This window comes from Mchenga conophoros, linkage group LG10 (assembly GCF_057382185.1).
Source record: "Mchenga conophoros isolate Kocher_MC1m ecotype Shallow Benthic linkage group LG10, M_conophoros_male_GT1.1, whole genome shotgun sequence".
Taxonomy (NCBI): Eukaryota; Metazoa; Chordata; class Actinopteri; order Cichliformes; family Cichlidae; genus Mchenga; species Mchenga conophoros.
Window position 1 is genome coordinate 989,289 of NC_140535.1, and position 20,311 is coordinate 1,009,599.

Here is a 20,311-nt window from a genome sequence, read left to right on the forward strand (position 1 = left end):
TGTAAGAGAAAAACACAGCTGGCAAAAAGTAAGCCACAAAACATTCCCGTCCACAACGTTCATACTCGTGTGCCTCGTTAGCAAATCCACTACCTTGGTAACATTTGAAGAGAGCTCTGTGCTGCTGAGACGGTCAGTAAATCTGGTCCCAGTGTCCTCCAGATGCACAGTGAAACTAACCAGCAGTGTTCAGGCTGTTAATGCTCCACAGGTAAGAGTTCTGTTTGAGTAAAGAAGGCCTGTAGTTTAATTTTGTTCTTGTAAATGAATCCAGGGTTTGTATACTAAACTTGTGAAACTGCCTCTGCATGTGTGAGCGCTCTGTGTCCCATGGTGCTTCTCCAATGAACCTTGGCGCTGTTTTGTGATCTCAGGTTTGTTATTTTAATCAATTAGGTCATCAGAACTGCTCTCTACTATTTAAAACATATATCAACACTTTGAAAACAGACTCCTACTCCAATCAGTGACGTTATCAGATGACTGTTATGGGGATTAAAAATCTCTAAAAAACAAAGCAGATCTGGTGATTTGGCACACAGAGCAATGAAAGAAACATTTTAAGTCAAGTGAGTTTTTTTATTGAGTGCAGTCTCAGTGCTTAATGTCAGATGTTGTTTAAATGTATGCAGTTTAAAGTTGATACATTAAAGGTTACTGTCCCATATCTCACAAGAAGGATGATAAATAATAACAGACACATGGACATTTATTTAGTTTGCAAAAGGGAAATTCATTTGCTTGGTTTTATTGATTATTTTTGGTATGTGTGCAATTGATGATCACCGAAGTGCAGAACACTGTAAAAGTTTATTCAGGGCCCCAAAGTGTCGACCAGGTATCGCAGGCTTCACAGTTTCAGGTTTCGAGGTTGATCTGCACAAACAGAAATCTGACTCCAGACGATCACAGACCGAGAGCGTACCTGCCTGATGCAAAGATCCGAAGACGACTGAACATTTATTCCAACATTGAGCAGACGGCTCATTGTGACTACGAAGGGCCACACAGGAAGGTGGAGAGACCGGACGACTCACATTTAAAGAATTTACTTCTGGGTCACTGAGCTTCAGTAAACTAAATGAAGTATCCTTCCGCAGGAGTAAAATCACACTGTTGCCTTTCATGTTAGCTAGGTAGTATAATAATAATTGTATAGTGCTTCTCAAATCCCGTATCAATATTAAAAGATTAAGATGGAGATAAACTAAGAATGTTCAAAAATATCAAATCTATACTAAAATATATTTATAAATATAACCTTATGATATAAATGAGCCTTTAACAATGAGCTGAGGCAGATCAGTCCTCACAGCAAACGCTCAGTGGCTTCTGTCTTTAAGCTTGACGTATGAAAAGCTAGCACATTACTGCCCGAGGACCTGAGGCTGCACATTGGTTGGTTCAGGAACAACAGCTCGTGTCAGTAAAGATTTGAACAGTAAAATCTCAACGTTAGTTCTCAAACTAATGGGCAGCCAGTGCAGAGCCATTAAGACTCTGCTTGGTTTTCTTGGTTCATGTAAAAAGCCTGAAGTTAATTTCTGATACGTAAAAGTTGAAATACCATGACTGAGAACCTTCACAGACTAAAACTCAATATTCAACTCAAGTCAAGTCAATTTTACAATATAAAGCACATTACAAACCAACAAGCGCCGACCAAAGTGTTGTACAATTTGGACAATATCAAAAGAAAGACATTATTTAGACAGGTTTAACAGCCTGGAAATAAACTAGGTTTTTAAATGAGTTTTAAAAAGATCTGCCTATTCCACAGTTTCAGCTCAGCTACTGCAAAAGTCTGGTCTCCTCTATGTCTGGTATTGATCGAATGCTGCTGTTTATGTTTGTACAGGTTGAGATTCGAGTCAAATATCACACCAGGTCTCTGACAGCTGATTTTATATAAACCGATAAAGGATGAGACGAGAGGATCACGATGGTCTGAACACAAGATCAGTTTTGTATTTTAATGTCAAAACATCTCCAGTGGAGCACAGGTCAGACGGGACAGCGATAACAGAATCCAGAGCTGTTTTGGATTTCATTTCAAAAGTTTAGAAAGTTAAGACATTCTACACTACATGCTGTGGTTTTATTTGCAGTGGGATGAGCAGGAGGTGGGTCTGGGTTCAACCTGCGGCCCTTTGTCACACGTTTCTTTCCCTCCACTTTCCTGTCAGTCTTCACCGTACCCATCCAATGAAGTCAGAAAAAGGCCAAAATAATCATTAAAAACACAAAAGATACAGCACTACAGGATTTCAAAAAAGAATCCAGTGTTACACAGAAAGAGCTCTGGAGCTCTGAATCAAAGTGCTAACCGGATCATAAATGAAGCCGTTAAAACCATCGAGTTAATACTGAAGCCCTGCATAAAGTCCAAGTAAATGGCCTGTATTTGTATAGCGCTTTTCTAGTCCCTAAGGACCCCAAAGCGCTTTACACAACCTGTCATCCACCCATTCACACACTGGTGATGGCAGCTACAATGTAGCCACAGCCACCCTGGGGCGCACTGACAGAGGCGAGGCTGCCGGACACTGGCGCCACCGGGCCCTCTGACCACCACCAGTAGGCAACGGGTGAAGTGTCTTGCCCAAGGACACAACGACCGAGACTGTCCAAGCCGGGGCTCGAACCAGCAACCTTCCGATTACAAGGCGATCTCCCAACTCTTGAGCCACGATCGCCCCAAGTTTACACATAGTCATGTTGTTTTAAATGAAATGACACATAGTTCACAGACAGGCTCATCTTTTTCTACGATGTGATTTGAGCTGATCTTAAAAATAAAGTCATTTAAAATATGAGTCTTGCTGACTGATGTCAGGCTGCCATCTACTGGAGTGGAAGAGTTTGCACAAGTCGTGTCTGGGGAGGAGGGCCCGTATTTCACTGGTAGATTGGATTTAGAAAACATAAACACATTACATCCTCCAATGTGTTTGTGTTTCATTTAGGTGTGTATACCATCAGCATAGCACAGGTGGAAAGTGTCAGAACCAGAGCGCTCAAAGACAAAGAAGAAGAAAAGACATGATGGGTAATCACAAAGATTCACATTGCAAGGAAAACCCGTTACACCATAAGAAAGTTGAGCCTGTGACATTTTCCAACTATTTACTACTTCATTGTTCAGTGTGGGTGGCTGCTCTGTGACTGTCAGCCAGTCTCTTCTTTCTGATGATGCGAGGGATCTGAACTGAGTTTCTTTAAAGGAAAATATATTTGTGTATTTAAAGCACACGTACACACTGCAGTGGCTACACAGCCATAATATCACATCCACTACAGACAAAGTTACAAAGTCAAATGCGATCAGATTGACACCTCAGTGTCAACTATAGATGTTCAATTTGTGTAACTGGGATTCCTGTGATTAGAGCTACTTTGTAACTGTGAAATATCTCATATTAAATGATAAATGGAAGGTTTTCTACTCTACCTGACTCAAACAGCTTTAAACTACTGGGCTCATTATCCTATTCATACACACACTTTCAGTGCTCTCTGTCTGTACTCTGATGGATGCACCGGAGAGCAGCTTGGGTTTCTCCCAGGAATATTTGTCATGCAGACTGCGGCAGACAGGAATCAAACCACCAACCGTCACATTTTTATTTCATTTAGTTTAGTGAGTTCATGTTCTTACTAACTTGGAGTAACTGTGGCCTCATAAAGTATTCTCATTCTAAACTATGACACGTATACAGAGCTAATGAGAGGGGGAAACATTTTTAACATACTGAAAAAAACCAATCATTAAAAGTATAGGGCTTTAGAGCGTGATGTCACAGGAGGGGGCGTGACCGCCGAGGCGCCATTTTAGCAGGCCAAACAAAGGGCTAAAGGAGCGAAAGCATCAGCAATGGTTCGCCCTTGTTGTGTTGTCAGTTGTTAGATCACACGATTGGGAAGAGAACAAGCTGGAAAATTTTAACCGAGACCAGTAACACAGAGCTCTGTCTGACCATGTTAATCACAGTGTTTTAAGTATGAACAAGTCTTCTCTCTGGACAGGCTGGAGATCTGCTGTACTTTCCTCGGGGAACCATCCATCAAGCCAGAACCCCGGCAGGAGTGAACTGCTCCATCCACTTAACTCTCAGCACCTACCAGAGAATGTAAGCTTCTTCTTCTTCCCCTTTTTACCCCAAGCCCTAAAAGGCTGATAGTAGCAGATAAAAATTTTGCGAATGTGCTAACTGGAGACTGAGGTAGTTTCAGATTGATACCATAGGTCAGGGGTCTCGAACTGCAGGCTTCGAGGGCCGGTGTCCTGCAGGTTTTAGATCTCACCCTGGGTCAACACACCAGAATCACATGATGAGTTCATTACCAGGCCTCTGGAGACTACAAGACATGTTGAGGAGGTCATTTAGCCATTTAAATCAGCTGTGATGGATCAAGGGCACGTTTAAAACCTGCAGGACACCGGCCCTCGAGGCCTGGAGTTCGAGACCCTGCTGTAGGAGCATCTACTAACTCAGAAGAGTTCAAATTCCATGGCGTTGACCACATTGATATGAAAGTCTGCAGAGACTCTCACTCGGAGGGAGTCTAGGCTGAGCCCTATGAAAGTAATGCATTGAGTTGGCGTCAATGTGCTCTTTTCCATGAGCGGGGCCACTGCTGCCTCGGTGCATTTCACAAACACCCTTGGGCTCAGTGAGAGACCAAAAGGCAGGACTACACACTCGTATGCTATCCCCTGGAAAGCAAATCTCAGATACTTTCAGTGTGGGGGATATATGGGGATGTGGAAATAAGCATCCCTCAGGTCGATTGATGTGAACGAGTCGCCCGCTTGTACAAACCGTAGCAGCGAGGCGTGTGTCAACATCCTGAACTTGTATGTCCTTAAATGCCGGTTCAGGGCACGGAGATCCAGAATGGCTCTCATCCCCCTCCCCCCTTTCTTTGGCACAAGGAAATACCTTGAATAAAATCCACTGTGCATTTCCTCGGGAGGGACAACTCTTATAGCTCCTTTGTCTCTCAAGGTGGAAATTTTCCTCGCCCGGAGCACGAGAGTAAACGAATTCTTTGAATTGTGGTGGAGCGACACTGAATTGCAGCCTGTAGCCCTTTTTCAATGTCCTCAGCACCCATGCTGACTGAATGCAGGTGGCCCAGCTCTTCATGTGGAGAGACAGAGGGCTCACTGGCCACTCCACCGAAGATGGCGTTTTGGCGCCCCCTTGTGGTCGCAGCGCGAACCATACGCCATTTTGGCGTCCCGTCACCTCTGTCACAGGCGAGCGAGGTGACGGGCTCATCTGCGTCATCACAGCCATGGAAACGCGAGTCTCCACGGGCTGCGTTATGGCAGACGGTGCTCTGTTTTTCAACATTTTTTTTCATGTGTTTTGCAACACTCGGCAGCGCCCTCGGCAAACTGCCTGGATGCGCGTGTCGGGGCTTTTTAATACAGAATGCACGAAATAAGTGCCCGTGAAACAACACTGTGAACTTTAGCAGAGTGAAGCTGACCCCCCACCCACTTGAAACGTAAAGGCAAATAGGCGGAGCGGTTAGTGCTACGTTTGTGCAGATTTGTGCAGGTAAAATTAGCGTTTGTGCTGCTACGGTTTCCGAGATATTAAACTTTATTTTATAGGTCATTCAAAGGTCACCATCCCCCCAGACTGCTCCAAAACAAACCAAAATGGTCTACTTTTTTAGTGCTACGTTTGTGCTGGTTTGTGCTGCTTCTGTTTTAAAGATATTAATGAAAATGTAAAGGTCAAAAGGTCAACCAGCCCCCCCACATTACCCAAATCCAACAAAAGTGGTATCAAACGTTTGTGCTACGTTTGTGCTGCAAAGATTTTCGTTTGTGCTGCTATCATTTTAAAGATATTAATAACAATTTCTAGAGGTCATCAGAGGTCAACCAGCCCCCCCACATTAATTAAATCAAACAAAATGGGTGTCAATCAACTGTGCTACGTTTGTGCTGGTTTGTGCTGCTAAAATTTTCGTTTGTGCTACTTCTGTTTTAAAGATATTAATGAAAATGTAAAGGTCAAAAGGTCAACCAGCCCCCCCACATTACCCAAATCCAACAAAAGTGGTATCAAACGTTTGTGCTACGTTTGTGCTGGTTTGTGCTGCAGAAATTTTTGTTTGTGCCGTTATTATTTTAAAGATATTAACAAAAATTTCTAGAGGTCAACCAGCCCCCCCATATTAATGGAATCAAACAAAATGGATGTCAAACGTTTGTGCTGGTTTGTGCTGCAAAAATGTTTGTTTGTGCTGCTAACATTTTAAAATGTTTAATAAAATAACGTCTTGATGCGTGCTTAATCATCCAGGTAAGTAAATCCCAAAAGGTTGATTCTGTTCATCTGGACATTTTCAGTTGGAGAAATGTTTCGTCACTCATCCAAGTGACTTCTTCAGTCTCAGCTGGCTGTAGGTTTCCCCAACCATATAAACAGTACATTTGCATAGTGAAGGAAACTAGCGCCACTGAATGAACAATGTGCCGGGGGGTTAATTCCATGATTGTTAGTATGCAAATTCTTATGACCATTGATCAATGACAACTAATCAAAGCCTATTGATCAATGGCCATGAGTACCATTCACAGAAAGTGGGGAATGGCTACAATCACAGCATTGTAGGATGGCGAAAGATGTACCCTTGGGCCCCCCTTCTCGATTCAGAGATGGTCAGCATCCTGACAGCCCGATGGACGAAGCCGTCTCTCAGTCTGCTGGTTCTGCCCCGGAGGCTCTTCAGTATCCTTCCTGATGGCAGCAAACTGAAGACGCTGTTGAAGGGATGAGTGGAGTCACCTGTAATGGAGACGACCTTCCAGATGAGGCAGGTGCAGTAGATCTCCTGGGGAGGGAGGCAAGAGAGGTCCCCACAATGCTCTCGGCTGCTCTCACTACCCGTTGTCATTTTTTCCTGCAGAACCCAATGCAGGAGTCATACCACACAGTGATGCAGCTGGTGAGGATACTCTCAACTGTGCCTCTGTAAAAGGTGCTCATAATGGGGGTTGAATCTCTTGTGCTTCTCAGTTTGCAGAGGAAGTAGAGTCGCTGTTGGTCTTCTCCACATTCAGGGACAGGTTGTTGTTGCTGTACCACTCTGGCAGATGGTTAACTTCACCCCTGTAGTAGATCTCGTCGTGGGTCAGCAGAGTGAAGAGAAGGGGGCTCAACACACATCCTTGGGGAGCCCCCGTATTCCGTGTTCTTGGGCTGGAGGTGTTGCTGTTGACCCGTACTGTCTGCTGTCTTCCTGTCAAGAAATCTAGCAGCCCGTTATACAGCAAGGTGCTGATCCCCAGCAGATCCAGTTTGTGAATGAGTTGCTGGGGAATGATGGTGTTGAATGCTGAACTGAAGTCTATGAACAGCACTCTGACATATGAGTCTCTAGTGTTCAGATGTGTGAGGGCTGAGTGAGGGGCAGTTGAAATTCCATCATCGGTTGAGCGTTTTGACCGGTATGCGAACTGAAATGGATCCAGGTTGGGGGAAAGCGATAATTTGATTGGATGCATGACTAACCGTTCAAAGCACTTAACTTAATAATGATGGAGGTGAGTTTGACAGGACGGTAGTCCTTAAAGCAGGAGATAGATGACTTCTTGGGTTCAGTAATGATGGTGGAGGGATCTCCACACACTGTCTGGGGATTGTGTCACCACGGTCTGTAGAGTGGGCTTGTAGTCTGTGATGGTTTGTATTCCTTGCCACTGCCTCCAAGTATCTCTGCTGTCGCTGAAGCTTTGCTGTAGCTGATGCCACGTGACAGGTTTGCCCTTGCTGTTCTTAGACTCACCTAATTCCGGCTCTGAAGGCTTGCATTTTTCAACCTTAGGAGCATTTAAACCTGACCTGTGAGCCATGGTTTCTGATTGGCCCAGACAGTGATAGTCCTGGTCTCTGTGACATCATCGATGCATTTTGGGATGTAGGCAGTGACAGTTTCTGTATATTCCTGAAAGTCTGTGGTGTTGTCGTGTGTGGCGGCCTGTGGTGGAAAAGCAGTGCCTCTGAGGACCCTTCTGGCCACACCTGTACCTGCTTACGAACTGGTTTGGTGACTTTGACCAGGGGCCTGTGGGAACCCACGGCACACCTAGATTTCTGCCTGTACTGACCCTTATGCAAAATAGGTGGAATTAAGACAGTTCCAAAAGCAAACACAACTGATCAGTGCTGAGAGTGGTCCTGTTGCTGAGGTTGGGATGATCCTGTAATCTCTTATGAACGACCTCCAACGCTTCTATGACTGGGATGCAAGTGAAGACAGATGTAACATCTCTCTCTCACTGTACATGTACTGTTTATAAAATTAGGGAAACATAACCTGCACAAACAAAATAATTTGCAGGACAAATGTTTGACATCAATTTTGTTCGATTTGAAGAAGGTAGGGGGGGCAACTTCACTCACGGGTGTTTATAAGGTTGGGGAAACCTGCAGTCAGCTGAGACTGAAGAAGTCACTTGGATGAGTGACGAAACGTTTCTCCAACTGAAAATGTCCAGATGAACAGAATCAACCTTTTGGGATTTACTTACCTGGATGATTAAGCACGCATCAAGATGTTATTTTATTAAACATTTTAAAATGTTAGCAGCACAAACAAACATTTTTGCAGCACAAACCAGCACAAACGTAGCACTAAAAAAGTAGACCATTTTGGTTTGTTTTGGAGCAGTCTGGGGGGATGGTGACCTTTGAATGACCTATAAAATATAACTTTTAATATCTCAGATACTGTAGCAGCACAAACGCTAATTTTACCTGCACAAATCTGCACAAACGTAGCACTAACCGCTCCGCCTATTTGCCTTTACGTTTCAAGTGGGTGGGGGGTCAGCTTCACTCTGCTGTGAACTTTGGCTCTCTTTCCCTCTGGCGGGTCCGGTGACAGGAACGCCGGCCCGAGTTAAGCACTCTGTGTGGAACATGTCCCGTTGAACTTGCTCTGGAACGGAGCTGGGAGGCGGCAGGGTGGCCCATGAAGGGGGAAACTGGGTTCAGACTCCTATAAACTACTAACCTATACTTTCACTGCTCATCGTCATATAGGAATGTTGAGTCATATTGCAGAAACAGTCTTTTTTCTTGAAAGGAAGATTGATCCACTGTAATGTAAGGTTGGTCCAGGACATCTCCGAACTGAAGACAGTCACTCCTCTTCTCCACTCCAATAAAACCTTTAATTCAGTGGAGCATCATTTTATGTTGACGGTACCTGAATTTTCTTTGTGGAAATAAATTCAGGTGACTATCCAAAGGCACCTCTCCCCCTATTTAATACACACACACACACACACATACATACATATATATGGAAGAGAGAGAGAAAATGAATTACACAGAGAAAATGTAGGACGCCATTAAGTCTGTCCCATCTCTCTGTATGTTTTCATACTGGTCACTTAATTTAAAAACGTGTAATGAAAGTCAGCGGTTATTTCAGTAACTCTCAGAGGTGTGGACTCGAGTCACATGACTTGGACTCGAGTCAGACTCGAGTCATTAATTTTATGACTTTAGACTTGACTTGAAAAAATGTTCTCAGACTTGTGACTTGACTTGGACTTTTACACCAATGACTTGGGACTTGAATTGGACTTGAACCGGTTTACTTGAAAAGACTTGATATTTTACCCCAAATATAAAATCTAACATGCATATTATATAGAGATTGAAAATGTGACGTCATTCACGGGTAGAACCGCAAAGGATTCTGGGAACTCGTGGCAAGCGGTACTAGCGCACGCAGGCTTTCAATTAAAATCAGTTACACAGCGATAAAAAGAAACACAAAAATGTCAAGAAGCTGTTGTATTATTAACTGCAATAGCCGGTCGCATGACAGCCACGGGAAGCCGACGGGTAAAGAGATCGGTTGTTATCGGATTACGTCGCTGAGGAGAAATTGTTCGAGCCATGTTTCCGAAGTAACAAAGACGCGACGGATGGCCTGGATTGCAGCCATTCTAAGACCAAATTTAACGTCCCAGAACCCTCCAGCTCACAGGTTAGTCTGCTCCAAGCATTTACACGAAGGTCAGTCTGCTGTTGTAGTTAATACGTCATTTTTCATAACATAATTGGTGATATAGGTTACAAGCAAGTCTGGCGCTGAACAGAAATTGTCGCGCTATGCTCCTTTATTTATTGTGCATAAATAGTGAATTGTCCTGACACAATATTGCGTTTCGCTTCTGTTATTATGGTACACTGACAAAAACATATACTTTTATTCACAGGATAAAACAGGTTTTTTGTATCACTAATTGCCCAGTACGATTACAGCATACAGTATTATTGTCACTGCTACATTTCTGTGATGCTACCAGAAATGATTTCCACTACTAATTAATTACCGTTGAGCTCAAAGGTCCTATTAATAAACGGTTAAGGAATGTGTATTTATGATGACAATTTGTGAGACTGGTAAACTTATGATACGTACGATGGTCTTTCGTTCTACACGGTGCGTTTCAAGGTCCTGCACCCATCCGTCGGTAAACTGTACCTGGGCTTGTTGCAGTGACCTGAAGTTACTAAACTTCATGAGTGTATGCACTCACTCCAAGAACCGTATGATTATAAATATGCATATAAATATGCTAAGATGAGATAGCTGACTTCATCTAACTAGCAAATGTTGTCCAGGCTACGTTGGTGATACAGTTTTTTTTAATGTGTATGATATTTTTGTCATGCGATTTTAAAGCCAGTCCTACAACCGCATCCAAGAATAACATGCAGCTTATCTCAGAACTGTCGGTGAAAATTATTCTTGGAGCTAGGTTTAATTGAGCTGCATTTTAAAGAGGTGCAATTTCACAATTTGTGTATATTTTCTAAGTTCACTATTTTGTCATGTGTTGAGAAAAACACAGATTTAAAAATTACATGGTCTAATATTTACATTTAGCATAACTGCAACATTATTTTTTCGTTGTTTTTTTTTAAAGACTCGAAAGGACTTGAAATTCAAAGTTTCAGACTTGTGACTTGACTCGGACTTTTACACCAGTGACTTGAGACTCGACTCTGACTTGCCTGACATTACTTGAGACTTGAGGATAAAGACTTGAGACTTACTTGAGACTTGCAAAACAATGACTTGGTCCCACCTCTGGTAACTCTTATCTCTGCTTCCTGTGGGCAAACCTGCTGTTCTAGGCTCCAGGACCTCACCTGCTCAGGTCTTCCCATCTGTGAATATCACCCTGTTGTCTTGTCCCACAGCAAATTCAATTAATGACCCTGGAAACACATGAATTTGAAAATAATCAAACGTTTTTTAACAATCCCCAATAGGAATAGAAATGAAATAAAAAAAAACATTTGGCAATAAAAATGTAAATCAAGTTCAAAATAACAAGTTTCCAGAGTCCATGGTGACGTCACTAATGCACTGCAGCTGTGATGTCACGGAGGGAAAGCTCCGTTTTACAGTCTGTATTTCACTTGATTCCGTGTCTGTGAAATGCTTTTACACCCTAAACGTGTTCACAGAGCGACGCTGGTGACCGTCAACAACTTTCAAGGCCGTGACTTGTTTCCGATGCTGGGGGAGAGCTCCCGGTGTCCCGGTACAGCAGCCGAACACGTCTGCGTGTTTTCTGTGAGTGGGTTTGTTGAGCCTCCGCTGAATGACTTCTCCAGCGCATGCGTGTCGCTGGTCCCGACAGCGAGCAACGTCCTGCTCCTGTTTTCCTCTCGGACCATCTGACACGTGTAAAACGCTAAAGTCACCGTTTGTGTCTCACTACATGTCCCGTGTTCTGACGCTGGTGTGAGTTTCCAGTCGGACATAATTTGGAAAACACTTGTGAAGTCACACGTGTGGCTGACCGGGGTCGTCATCGAGCTCGAGTGGAGGTGTGTTGGGAGGTGAGTGAGTGCGTGGGGTTGTTGGATGTGGTGATGTGGAACATAAAGCCGTCGCTTTGCTATGGCTGTGATGGAGCTGTCACGGCGTCTTCGTGATCCGAGCACCGCTTTATGACCGAGCACCTTCACCGGTGCTCCGTCAGCCCATCCTGATCCGGGACCATCCCAAACACCGTTCGGGTAGAAAACTCTGTTCGCAGCGATGCTTGCGGTGTGGGCTGTGCTGTGTGTACAAGCTTGTATGGACTGAATCTGAACGTTACGAGCTTCTGTGGGTGCTATTACTCCTTCTGACCAGAGGTGTCGCTGTGTGAGCGGTGAAAGAGGCGGGAGAAGCTAAGAGTTTGTCTGCTCCACACAGCTGATCCACAGACTGGCTCAGTGGGATGATCAAGTGTTCCCAGTTTGCTCCAGCAGACTTTGGCCAGTTTAAGTAAGACACAGCTCAACAGCGCTCACCGTGCAAGAAAAGGAATTTGATATAGGAATGATCAGATAATGAATTCAGTAACCTTCAATGTGTTGCTTTAACTCTAATAATATTCTCTGGACTTGTGTGCAGACTGAAAAGATGCCAAAGAAAAGCAAAACTCCGAGTGTGAAGAGACGGATCGCTGACCAAGAGCAGCCCGCTGTCAAACGAAGCAAAGAGGAGCAGAGCGACACTTCACCCCTTTGCTTCCAGAGCCCAGCCACACTGTTCGAGAGCCTCATCCAGCCGATGGGGACAGATCGGTTCTTCTCAGAGTATTGGGAGAAGAAGCCTCTTCATCTGCAGAGGTCTGATCCTGGCACAGCCTCGTACTACCAGTCCCTGTTTCAGCTGTGTGACCTGCAGAGCCTGTGTTCTCAGGGTCTCGAGTACTACAGGGACATCAACGTCGTTCGCTGCGTCAACGGCAAGAAAAAGCTTCTGAACAAGGAAGGCCGAGTGAAGCACAGTGTTCTCAATAAGATCATGAGTCAGAACAAAGCCACCGTCCAGTACCACCAGCCGCAGAGGTTCAAGGTGAGTGTCATGGCTTTGCTGCCTTTGGACCAGTTTGCATTCATGGTTCATCCACCTGTTTCCTTTTTGTGTATGCAGTGTGTTTGGTGCGCTGCCGATACATGGCCAGCTGTGATGAGCAGTTGTTGTCTGCACAGCTGTGTTGGCGCCCTCGCCTCTGGACCACACACATCACCAGTACATGAAACTGAAGACGTTTCTATGGCCGAGCATTGTTCACAAACCCGTGTCTGGATGTTCCATGTACACATTTCTCTCAGACCATCTCATTTCCTTTTCACCAAACAATTTCATTTCTTGCCGAGCACCTTTGTTTCTTCTTTTCAACATCCACCACCTCATGTTAGACTAAACCAGTAGCACTGCATCCTGGTCTCCCATGAGGCCTCACGGGTGGGGGCTCAGTCAGGCTCGGCTCACTGTTAGTGTCTGCAGCCTGTTTGCTGCTGTGCTCAGTCGTGTTTCGTGTGATATCTGTGTTTCTCCATCCATCCTGACCACCTGATCTGATGTGTTGTTGAATGTAGTGGGGGATTTGTCTCCCACTGAGTTTCTGCCCTGTGCTCATTGATCTTCCCTCCTCCTCCTCATCTGTGTCTCTGTGGGGATTTTCCTCTTACTGTCCTTTGAAGAGTAGCTCTGCCGGGCTCGTCCCAGTTGTGGATTGTGACGTCCTTCCGGAGTTCCTTTTTCCAGTCTAACCCCTCGGATTGTGCGATGTGCATTCCTTTTCACGTCACCGTTTACTTGTGTCCACGTGGGTGTCAAAGATGGGAACTGTGTGCTGCTGTGTGTGGATATTGTGTCTTATTTCTGCTTTAATGTCACCCTGGACATGTCTGCACCCACTCCCAGCACATCTAGTTGAATTGCAGTTTCCTTGCTGAGTATTGGCTCTCCTGTTGCTTGATGCAGTGAAGTCAGCTGGCATTACAGATCTACTTCACCAACGGTACATGTCACTGTGTTTGATCTCTCATTACAAACGTATAGTTTGGCTCTGATTCTGTTTGCACACATCTCACTGTTGCTTTCCACTGTATTCTCTACATGATCGTCCTGAGGCACGCCTGTTCCTTAGCAAAATGACCCCCACGTTTATCTGTTTTCTCTTTCCCATCTTCACAGTGTTTGCTTGTATTAAAGTTCCCCTCCATCGCTGCCATCTGCAGCTTTACTCGTTCACACTGTTCCTTGATCTCTGAAGTTCAAACCAGTGTCACGTTGGCTTCTTGCAGCAACTTTCCCTTCACATAGTCGAACATGTGTCACCGAGGCATCCACCTCCTCGGTCAGCTTTCCGTCTGTGGTCAGCCGCCTCGTCGCCCTGCAGTCCAGCACGACACGCTCGGCGTAGCAGTCAAACTTCAGCAAAGGCTTGTTGTCATATTCCTCGATGAGCCTGTGCTTATAAGATTTAACTCCGGCTCGGCGCTGTCACATGTATGCGACACAGCTTTTGTTCAGATTAAAGTCTTCACTCCAATCAGCCTGAACTGTTTAATTCAACACCCACTGTGAACATAGGCCAGATTTCAAAGATCATGACACTGTCCAAGTACCTGTGGAGCTAACACTGTGCATGTGGAGGCCGCTCTCAGCAGGTCTTCTGTGTGTTGTCAGGATGAGCTGTGGAGGATTCAGGAGAAGCTGGAGTGCTTCTTTGGGGCTCTGGTGGGCTCGAACATCTATATCACCCCAGAGGAGTCGCAGGGCCTTCCACCTCATTATGATGATGTAGAGGTACAACAATAACTGTGGATGATGTGAGTAATGTGCGGTCCAGCATACGTGTTGCTAATCTCCATGGTGCTCTGTGCACAGGTGTTTATCTTGCAGCTGCAGGGACAGAAACATTGGCGTCTTTATAATCCTACTGTTCCACTGGCAGCTGAATACAGCGTGCAGTCAGAGGACAGTATTGGCATCCCAACTCATGATATTATACTGAAGGTACAGCACTTTATATCAGCTAAAGCAAGTATGATCTGATTCTGCAGTACATCTTCTGTTCAAGGTTTAATGTTCATTTTTATTCAAACGTATGATCATCTTTGGGAATGTCTTTGTAGGAATGGGCAGGGGTGCAGAAGTCCCTGGAGGAGCAGTAGTAATGGTTCCTTAAACATTTCTCCCACAGAGGCGGAAAAGAAAAGGAGCTCAAATCAGACGTGCTTGACTCTGTTGTCTTTGTTAAATCCAGAATCAAGGTTGAAATCCTTTGTCTCGCACATGGTCTCAAATAATCAGACCCAGTCGTATCTTACAGACCTCATAGCGTGGTATTGCTTCAAGCAGAATGGGAGGCAGAGCCTTCAGTTTTCAGGCCCCTCTTCTGTGGAACCAGCTCCCAGTTTGGATTCAGGAGACAGACACTATCTCTACTTTCAAGATTAGGCTTCAAACTTTCCTTTTAATAAAACATGTAGTTAGAGCTGGATCAGTGACCCTGAATCCTCCTTCAGCTACACTGCCACATGAGAACAAAGGGCTGGGTTTGAATTAGGAATTTCATGTGAATTTTACTGATGGGTCAGTGTAGCACAGACCTACTGCTGGAAGGCCAAGATAATTCTACTACAACAGCAAGACGCAAGTCACTAAGTAAGAAACAGAACCCTCTCATAGGATGTGTCCCTATAAAACACTACAGCCCCCCCACCAACAGGCTGGGGAGGTGGTCCGAGACAAAGGAATGTCTTTGATCCTGCTGCTTGAACTAAGACTTACAAATTTAAGTAACACAATGACAACATGTAACAATTTGACTCAACATTTACAAGGATGGGTCACATTCCAAGTATTGCCTCATTGTGTGAGGACTAGTTGTGGCTGATGTCACTATGAGGTCATACAGTTATTATGAAACAAAGATACTTTTTGAAGTTTTTACACAGAACAAAGATTTTTGATTTGAATTCTTAAACCAAGTTTGAACAGTCATGTCATTGCTTTATTATGTGAGACATAATTGAACTTATTCTGTGTTTATATGTACAAAACCTTTAACCGAGACCAGTAACACAGAGCTCTGTCTGACCATGTTAATCACAGTGTTTTAAGTATGAACAAGTCTTCTCTCTGGACAGGCTGGAGATCTGCTGTACTTTCCTCGGGGAACCATCCATCAAGCCAGAACCCCGGCAGGAGTGAACTGCTCCATCCACTTAACTCTCAGCACCTACCAGAGAATGTAAGCTTCTTCTTCTTCCCCTTTTTACCCCAAGCCCTAAAAGGCTGATAGTAGCAGATAAAAATTTTGCGAATGTGCTAACTGGAGACCGAGGTAGTTTCAGATTGATACCATAGGTCAGGGGTCTCGAACTGCAGGCTTCGAGGGCCGGTGTCCTGCAGGTTTTAGATCTCACCCTGGGTCAACACACCAGAATCACATGATGAGTTCATTACCAGGCCTCTGGAGAACTTCAAGACATGTTGAGGAGGTCATTTAGCCATTTAAATCAGCTGTGATGGATCAAGGACATCTAAAACCTGCAGGACACCGGCCCTCGAGGCCTGCAGTTCGAGACCCTGCTGTAGGAGCATCTACTAACTCAGAAGAGTTCAAATTCCATGGCGTTGACCTGAGAGGTTACACTTAATGAAAATCTCATGAATCCAGTGACTTGACAACAAGGCGATGTAGAATTTTGAAAGTGATTTGTTTGTTTGTTTGTTTGTTTGTTTTTACAAAGTATCAACTTTCATAAAAAAAAAGATTCTGTTGAAATCGCACTTCCTTTTCCTTTATTGGCATGTCAGGGAGTAAGTGTGCAGTAAAACTACTGCCCACTGATCCGGCACACAGACTCGTACTCGACTCAGTAGAACAGACGTCTGCTCAGCAGAGTAAAGTCAGGGTACATCATCAGGTTTTCAGCCAATAAGAAACAGAAGAACTGGTCCTGTTCAAAGCTCCAAACACTGATAACAGATGGGTTTGATGATGATTGTTTCTGTCGTGCTCAAACAAAACTGGTGTGTGAATGAGATCCAGAAGAGTTCTCTGTTGCTAATCAGTCCCACACTGTCTCACTGTCCCCGCCTGCTGTCAGGTCATGGGGAGATTTGCTGTTGGACGTATTTCCCAGCTTACTGTGTGGCCGCAGCAGGAGGGAAGTCAGCCTCAGAGAGGGGATGGCCAGAAGACTCTTACTGGTAATCACGACAGTATGAACACCATCTCTGTATTCCCATGACATATTATTCCAAACTGATCCTGACAGATGCTTTTTCTGTCTGTGACTGCACGCTGAAGAATCTATGGCAGTATATGAGATGGTTTCATAGTACCAGTCAGGAGTTTGGACACAGCTTCTCATTTAATGGTTTGTCTTTAGTTTCATGACTGTTTACATCGTAGAGTCTCACTGAAGGCATCCAAACTATGAATGAACACATGTGGAATCATGCAGTAAACAAAAAGTGTGAAGTAGCGGTCAAAGCCAGCCTTTGCTTTGCTCACTCTTTCATTCTCTCCATGAGCTTCATGAGGTCGTCTCCTGAAGTGGTTTCCAACAGTCTTGAAGGAGTTCCCAGAGATGCTGAGCACCTGTTGGTCCTTTTGCCTTCACTCTGCGCTCCATCTCATCCCAAACCATCTCCACGGGGTTTAGGTCAGGTGACTGTGGAGGCCAGGCCATCAGGTGCAGCACTCCATCACTCTCCTTCTGGGTCAAACAGCCCTCACACAGCCTGGAGGTGTGTTTGGGCTCATTGTCCTGTCCTGTGGCTGCAGGATGCTGTGGTAGCCATGCTGGGTCAGTCTGCCTTCAGTTTTGAATAAATCCCCAACAGCGTCACCAGCAAAGCCCCCCACACCATCATCACACCTCCTCCATGCTTCACAGTGGGAACCATGCACGTAGAGACCATACGTTCACCTTTTTAGCAATTTTATGCACTGACTGACCTTCAGTTCTTAAAGTAATGAGGGACTGTTTCTAACAGTTGTCAAACAGGCCTGTCAGCTGTGCACCAACCTGACACAAACAACAGATGGTCCCAACGTCATTAAGAAGGCAAGAAACTCCACAGATGAACCCTGACAGGCTCACTGTGAGGTGAAACCATGTCAGGTGACTACATCATGAAGCTCACTGAGAGAAGGCCGAGGGTTTGCAGCGCTGTCAACAAAGCAAAGGGCGTCTACTGTCAGGAATCTGAAATATCCATCCATCCATCCATCCATCCATTCGCTACCGCTTATCCTTTTCAGGGTCGCGGGGGGCGCTGGAGAATCTGAAATATATGTAGAGTTATTTATACATTTTCTCTTTGCTACATAATTCCACCCGTCATGCTTATTATATTAATGTCTTCAGTTTGTATCAGTTTGAAGAAGTAAAAATAAAGAGAAAGCATTAAATGAGAATCTCTGTCCAAACGTTTGACAGGTAGTGTGTGTAACATCTGCAATGTGCTGTTTTTAATTGACTCATAATTACTTAAAGCTGTTCTGTGATCTTTTTCCCTGAAACTGGAGCAATGTTGAGGTAAACGGGTCCTCATAATGCACTGCTTTCATAGTTTTTAGAAGATTTATCTTCTAAGAATGAATATAAAACGAAAATAGCTTCAGAAGAGAGCGAGGTCTGTATTTGTGCCTCTGTCATTACAGCTCAACTTCTAATGCTTTCTGAATTATGTAAAATATGAATGAGATGCATTCACAGTCACATGCATGTCTGTGTGTAGAGCAGCAGTGCAGGCCTGCACACCAACCAGCGGCTGGCCGCCAGCCTCAGAGCTCTGGCTGACGAGATGGAAACTGGGGCGCAGGACCTGGGCTTCACTCACATGAAGAGAGACTTCATCATGAACAGACTGCCTCCTTACTGCCAGCAGCAGCTGTCTTCACCATGTATGTCATGGATGCATTCAGATCGATTTTTCAGTGATGTACATTTGTGCATATAAACATATGGTGTGTGTCACAGCTGGAAAGAGTCCTGCCTTGGAGGATACAGTGATTCTGACCTTTAAAGACCACGTGGTAATAACAGTGGAGCCCCGCCCACAGAGCACAGTGAGTCCTTTAAGGCTGTAAGTACAGAAATGTGCAGCCCTGTTGGGGTTCTGTGCATGCGCTCTAACAGTGTGCTCTGAACTGTGTGTGTTTCAGGACGACGCCACAGAGCTGGTAGTATTTGTCTTGCATTCTTTGAAGAACCAGAGAGAAGGTCACATGATGGGCGACAGCTGTGATGACCAGGAAGAACGCAGCATCTCCACGGTAATGCCATACCTCGCTGATGGTCCTTTCATATTCATAACACATGTTCAACAGTGTTCTGCTGCAGAGGTGCAGAAATCCACCGCCACAGATATTTATCCTCTGTGACGAAACCTCGAACAGCCACGAAACAGTTAGTGTGACCCGCGAAAACCGAAACATTTGTCCATGTTTGGTTTAAAACGAGTGTTTTTAAGGGTTTTTATCCTCAACTGTAAAAGCTGGTCGGGTGCTGTCACTCGGATCAGGCAGTGTAGGAGGTTCACACTGACACACAGGTGCTGCTGCTGAAGAACTGGACCAGTTCAAGTCTGTGACCTCAACATAAAGGTCAGAGGTCATGTTCTCTGAAAGTCTTGTTAATGCCATAACTGGAGAACAAGCTGACGTAAGATTTTGACCCGATAGGTGTGTGTACTGGGAGGCTGAGGGTTAGCACTGGCAGCTTTATTTATACAGCACCAGTTCACAGCAGTTATCTCAAGGTGCTTTACATTCCAAGGTAAAGACCCCAGACTGTGAGGCTGAGCGTCACATGCTGAAAATATCCACCAATCAATACCAGTGAGATGTGCAGCTGTGTTATATCATCGGGTATTTGAAGAAGGACCTGGGTTTACCTTCTGATTGGACATGGACAGTGAGACAATGAAGCGCACTATATGGATGTGTGTTGAACATGTGTGTTGAAAAAGGTCTCCACCCCAACCATATGTCTGTGTCTGCAGGGCTTGCAGTTTCCCCTGTCCTACCTCCAGGCCCTGCGGCAGCTCCAGCTGGCAGAGCAGCTGGTTGTTGCCCAGCTTCAGCTGCCCACACAGGAGGACAAACTCAACCTGGCCCTTGCTCTGTGGAGTGAGAACCTGCTGCGTGTCCTGTAGTTCACCTGCAGTCAGCTACTGATGTACACCTGATTGTTATCAAAACGTCGTATTTGTCTTTGACCTCTTTTCCTGAATAAAGCTGGTATTTAAAGATTGACCTTTACAAAGTTTTGACAGTTACTGCTTGAGTTCAAATGTCTTCTTGTATAATGAGGATTAACAGGAACGTCACTGGGAAAACCTGCATGGCTCTGTGTGCCTGTGCAGTAACAGTAGTAATAGCTGCTGTGTTGTAGCCTCTCACTGCTGTAACCATAGACTAGACTTGTAAAATCGACGGGCT

At 44.8% G+C, this 20,311-nt stretch overlaps 1 protein-coding gene across 2 annotated transcripts; it reads left to right on the plus strand.

Moving 5' to 3' along the window:
• The first annotated feature begins 11,620 nt into the window (after positions 1-11,620).
• On the plus strand, positions 11,621-20,144 carry riox2 (ribosomal oxygenase 2). 2 transcript variants are annotated; one of them, XM_085288081.1, is made up of 10 exons: positions 11,621-11,900; positions 12,463-12,909; positions 14,533-14,652; positions 14,734-14,862; positions 15,999-16,102; positions 16,965-17,067; positions 18,607-18,772; positions 18,849-18,937; positions 19,034-19,144; positions 19,873-20,143. In XM_085288081.1, the coding sequence occupies exons 2-10, from the start codon at positions 12,472-12,474 to the stop codon at positions 20,023-20,025; spliced, it is 1,413 nt and encodes a 470-aa protein (XP_085144207.1). In that variant the 5' UTR covers positions 11,621-11,900; positions 12,463-12,471; the 3' UTR covers positions 20,026-20,143. The 2 variants fall into 2 exon arrangements, with proteins under 2 accessions (XP_085144207.1, XP_085144208.1); XM_085288082.1 differs by lacking the exon at positions 11,621-11,900 and adding an exon at positions 11,907-12,333 and having other exon boundaries at positions 19,873-20,144.
• Positions 20,145-20,311: the final 167 nt, after the last annotated feature.

Excerpts from the sequence above, each read along its gene's own strand:
- riox2 (XM_085288081.1), top strand. The coding sequence starts at position 12,472 with ATGCCAAAGAAAAGCAAAACTCCGAGTGTGAAGAGACGGATCGCTGAC. Across the intron at positions 12,910-14,532 it reads ACCAGCCGCAGAGGTTCAAG|GATGAGCTGTGGAGGATTCA; the intron begins GTGAGTGTCATG and ends GTGTGTTGTCAG. Across the intron at positions 16,103-16,964 it reads CTCAGCACCTACCAGAGAAT|GTCATGGGGAGATTTGCTGT; the intron begins GTAAGCTTCTTC and ends GCCTGCTGTCAG.